At 29.8% G+C, this 4,725-nt stretch overlaps 1 protein-coding gene across 1 annotated transcript; it reads left to right on the top strand.

The window, feature by feature from the left end:
* The first annotated feature begins 637 nt into the window (after positions 1-637).
* On the top strand, positions 638-4,211 carry LOC102602114 (uncharacterized). Its single transcript, XM_006342634.2, has 2 exons — positions 638-824; positions 3,602-4,211. Exons 1-2 carry the CDS (start codon positions 657-659, stop codon positions 4,160-4,162), a joined length of 729 nt encoding a protein of 242 aa, XP_006342696.1. The 5' UTR covers positions 638-656; the 3' UTR covers positions 4,163-4,211.
* Positions 4,212-4,725: the final 514 nt, after the last annotated feature.

Genomic DNA, 4,725 nt, shown 5'->3' with positions numbered 1-4,725 from the left:
ATATTAGGTCGGGTCAATTCATAAGAAATGCTAATTAGTCGATAAACTTAAGGCATTAAAAAAAAATCAATTTTTCACTGTGATATATATGACGACTAAGATTTACAAAGAGAAATATGTCTTGTATGGATTTTGGAGGGTATCTAGATTGTGGATCAGAAATCAAGAAATTTATTCGTCTTGTGATAATTCTTACTGATCAATATATAACTCAAATCATAATTATTGTAGATAATTTGTTTCAGTAAAAAGAATATGTAAGTCACCAAAACTAGTCTACGATTAAATAGTACAATATGTGTAGACATTATCTTTCTAGCTATTGGATGTATTATCTTTCTCTCAAAAAGACAAAAAAAAAGCATTCAAAGAATCAACTACCTGAAGAAAAAAATAATAATTTAAAAGTTGAAAGAAAAAACAGACAAAATTAAATAATTTTCCAACACATGACTAGAAGCATGTTCCTCTAATTTTATGGAGTGGAAATCTACTTTTTATTTTTATTTTTTGGACATACTTCTTTTTTACTTTAACTTCGTACATAGCACCCAAATTAGTCTACATTCATTTTATTGCTACATATATATATATATGTGTTGTAATATAGAAAGCAATTCATTATTATATTCTTCTTCAAAAAACATTAGAAAAAAATGGAATGGAGGAAGTGTTATTTGGATGTAATATTGGTGCCATTAGGGTTTATAATATGCATGGGATATCATATTTGGTTATGGCATAAGGTTAAAAATCAACCTCTTACTACAATTATTGGTACTAATGCTAATGGAAGACGTTTGTGGGTTGAAGCCATCATGAAGGTAATTAATTAATTAATTTCTTGTAGTAGTTCTTCTTTTTGAATATCGTCACTACTATCAGAAAATCGTTAATTTCTCATTGACGTATTGTCAGAATTCAGTTCATTGGTAAGAATTTCCGATAATTTTTTGAAACATTATTGATGATGATGAGTCAAATTCTGATGGATTGTGTTGGAAATTAGCGATTTTTTTAGTAGTCTATATTATGTCTAGCGAGTAATAAGGATATCATGTGTGTGATTTTTCATCACCTCATGTAGTGTGGTTGTATGAGCTAGTTGGCTGTGGTGTGGATAGTCATGATATACTCAACTTCTTTTTTAGTAAATTTAATATAATATATCATATATATTCGAGATCAATGAGTTTCACTCATTTGTATTTTACACTATGATGCGAATACCTTTTAGTTTTTTTGGTGCATCTCCTAAGAGTCATATCTTCCTTTTCGCGGGCTAGGGCTGGAGGAGAGGGGATGAATCGGGTCAGGTAAATGAACCGGTTTATCGGTAGGGATAACTTTAGTAATGGCCATTTTGCATTTAGCATTCTTTGGATGAAGAATGGTAAGTTTGTAGGCAATGTTTATGTCCTTTCAAAGTAGTTTTTAGCTACTTTCCAAATAGTTGAGTTTCAAAATAGTAGTACATGATGTCATATCCTTGAAATCTCGAACCTATAGCGTATATCAAGAAAATATACAGTCAGGTCAAGTGACTCACCTGACATTTCTAATATGATATATAGTCATCGTTAATTGAGATTCAGCTCAGGTGCCACACCCTAACCTTTCTAGATAGTATAGTTGCATGTTTCAAGTGACACGACTTCTTTCATACCTCATAGATCACATTCACGGCGAGTTTTTATTTATTATTATATATATATATATCAATTTCAAATAATTCTTACTTTTCCTTACTTTTTGGGAGGTGGTGGGGTTTGTTACAAAATGATAGGAGCATTTATTCTCGTGTGTAGCTCTAATTATGTAACGGATGAATTAAGGAAGAAAAGAGTTAGAAGAAAGTAATAATCACTTGTAATTAGCAATTTAATTACATTAAACATGTTTTTGCTTCTTACTAATTAAGCTTTTGCCTATACGTTTGTGTTTAATTAATCTTTATAAAAAGTGTTATAACGTACTAACTTTTAACTTTAGATCGATTGGCTTATTTAATTGTTATACACTTCCGACTTCATTCTATATATTAGTTGTTCACTTTCTCATTTACACGCCTCTTAAGACCTCGTTCTACTAACTTATCCCTTAGTAAACTTTTTTGAAGCTTTACAAATTTGTTTACTTTAAAAAAAGAATTAATTGTAAGGGTGAAAAGGGAAATTTTTTTGATTAATTCTATTTTGATTTTATAAATTGACAGATAATTTGGGATAACTTTTTATAGTAAAGTGAACAACTAATATGAGATGGAGAAAATGTTGAGTTTAATTATCATATTCTATCGGTATAAAGAATTTTACACGAGTAAATTACCTTTACTTCTTATTATAACATGTCTTAATTTTAAAATTACAAATCACACATTTTAACAGAACTTATATATAAACATATTTTAGATGATCTGATAGTATAATTATGATTTTTTACACTAATATTATGTATAACTTAAACTCTTAAATGTTAAACAAAATATCAAGCATAGTGTGGAAAAATAACAAATTAATGGGAAGAGGCAATATATGAATCAATATGTCATATCCAACTCAACTTCACCATATATGAATTCTTGGTAATATTCTTTACTTACACTCATTAACCAAAGGATTTCCACTATATTACTAGTGGTTTTTATCATTCAATCTTTCTTTTAAAAAATCCATCTTTTTGTCTGTTGGTAGAAATTGATACTATTCTTCTTTTTCCTTGTTTTAAGTTATGTGAATCTACATAATTGAAAATCGAGTTTAAAAAAGAAAAAAAGAACTTTTAATATTAAAGGTGTAACTATATTTGTGTGTATAAAACTTTTGAAACTTTTAATTTTTAACATGTCATAATATGTGTATGTACAAAAAATGTTTGTCATTAAGAGTAAAATAAGAAGTTTAAATTTATAAATTGTCTCCAGATTGATTTAGAATGGATTGTTCTTTTTCGAATGGACTAGAAAGGAAATAGACTCAAATAAATTGAAATAGGGAAAATACTTTTTATGTACAAAATTTTCCTATAAAGTATGCAAATTTATTTCAAAAACTTAAAGATTTTATGACTCTGTATCCCACCATATAAAGTGGATTGGAGCTAGGGTATACTATATATAAAGGAAACTTACCGATATTTACAGTTCGATAAAACGTGTTACCAATATGAGTGAAATATACAAAATTTATATACTAACTCTCTCTCTATATATATTATGTTTAAATATACATAGCATATACATTTGTTGGATATTTTATAAACTAGATCATTCAAAAACATTGAACTGTGATTATCCAATTGTATATAAACACTTCTAAATCATCAGTCACAGTAGCGGAGCCATGAATTTCACAAAAGGTGTCCAGAAATAGAAAGTGGAAAAAAGATTTGCGAGCATTGCCTCATTCCAAGCGTCCGAAACCACTAGGCTATAACAACTTGTTCGGTTAAGGATGTCCTTTAATCATTTTACTTGTATATACTATCTTTTTTTTCCGACGAATCCAATTGGACACCCTGACCACCATGTAGCTACGCCACTGATCAGTCAGTGCATACAACTTAAACTCTTATATTTTCCATTTTTCTTTAAATTTTGCAGGACAATGAGAAGAAAAACATCTTAGCTGTCCAAACACTAAGAAACACAATTATGGGAGCAACCTTAATGGCTACAACATCAATCCTTCTATGTTCTGGTCTTGCAGCTGTAATAAGCAGCACTTATAGTGTCAAACAACCACTAAATGATGCAATTTATGGTGCTCATGGTGAATTCATGGTGGCATTAAAATATGTTACACTTTTACTAATTTTCCTATTCTCATTCCTATGTCACACATTGTCAATTAGGTTCATTAACCAAGTCAATTTCCTCATCAATTGTCCACAAGACAATTTGGGAATTGTGAGTCCAGAGTATGTGTCTGAGTTGTTAGAAAAAGGATTTGGTTTGAACACTGTGGGGAATAGGTTGTTTTATGCAGCTTTGCCACTTTTGCTTTGGATATTTGGTCCTGTTTTAGTGTTCTTGTGTTTTGTTACTATGGTACCTATGTTTTATAATCTTGATTTTGTGTGTTCTAATCAAGAAAAAGGGAAAATAGAGTACCCTTGTGAGAATGGGTGTAATAGTGGTAGTGATCAATTTGTGGTTGTGTAAGAAATGATATACTATGTATTATTATCAATATAAATATATAATTGAACTTTATCCAATTTATATTAGTTATATTTGAGTTATGCCCCATTTATTTTAATGATGATGAAGACGTTTGAATCTGATTAGACATCTGAATATTAAGATGTTATATTCAGAATATTTGATCAATGTATGTTTGATTTCTCAGTATTTGAGGGGAATAGTATAGGATGGGGGTGGGGGGTGTTATAGGACCTCCACAAAATTGGAGTGTGTAACAACAAATTAAGATAAAGTTGGAGTGTGTTTTAATTCGTTTTTCTAATATAACATACTCCCTCCGTTTCACAAAGAATGACCCCCTTTCCTTTTTAGTCAGTTTCAAAAAGAATGACCTCTTTCCTTTTTTGGTAACATTTTACTTTTTGCTTTCCACGTGGCATGTTTAAGACCACAAGATTAAGGGCAATTTTGTACATTTGACATAACTTTAATTTATGACCACAAGATTCAAAAGTCTTTTTTATTTACTTAAACTCCGTGCCAAGTCAAACCAGGTCATTCTTTGTGAAACGGAGGGAGTA

This window comes from Solanum tuberosum, unplaced genomic scaffold (genome assembly GCF_000226075.1).
Source record: "Solanum tuberosum cultivar DM 1-3 516 R44 unplaced genomic scaffold, SolTub_3.0 scf00034, whole genome shotgun sequence".
In the NCBI taxonomy this organism is placed as follows: domain Eukaryota; kingdom Viridiplantae; phylum Streptophyta; class Magnoliopsida; order Solanales; family Solanaceae; genus Solanum; species Solanum tuberosum.
The sequence above is the reverse complement of the archived record's forward strand: the minus strand, read 5'-3'. Positions and strand labels throughout refer to the sequence as shown.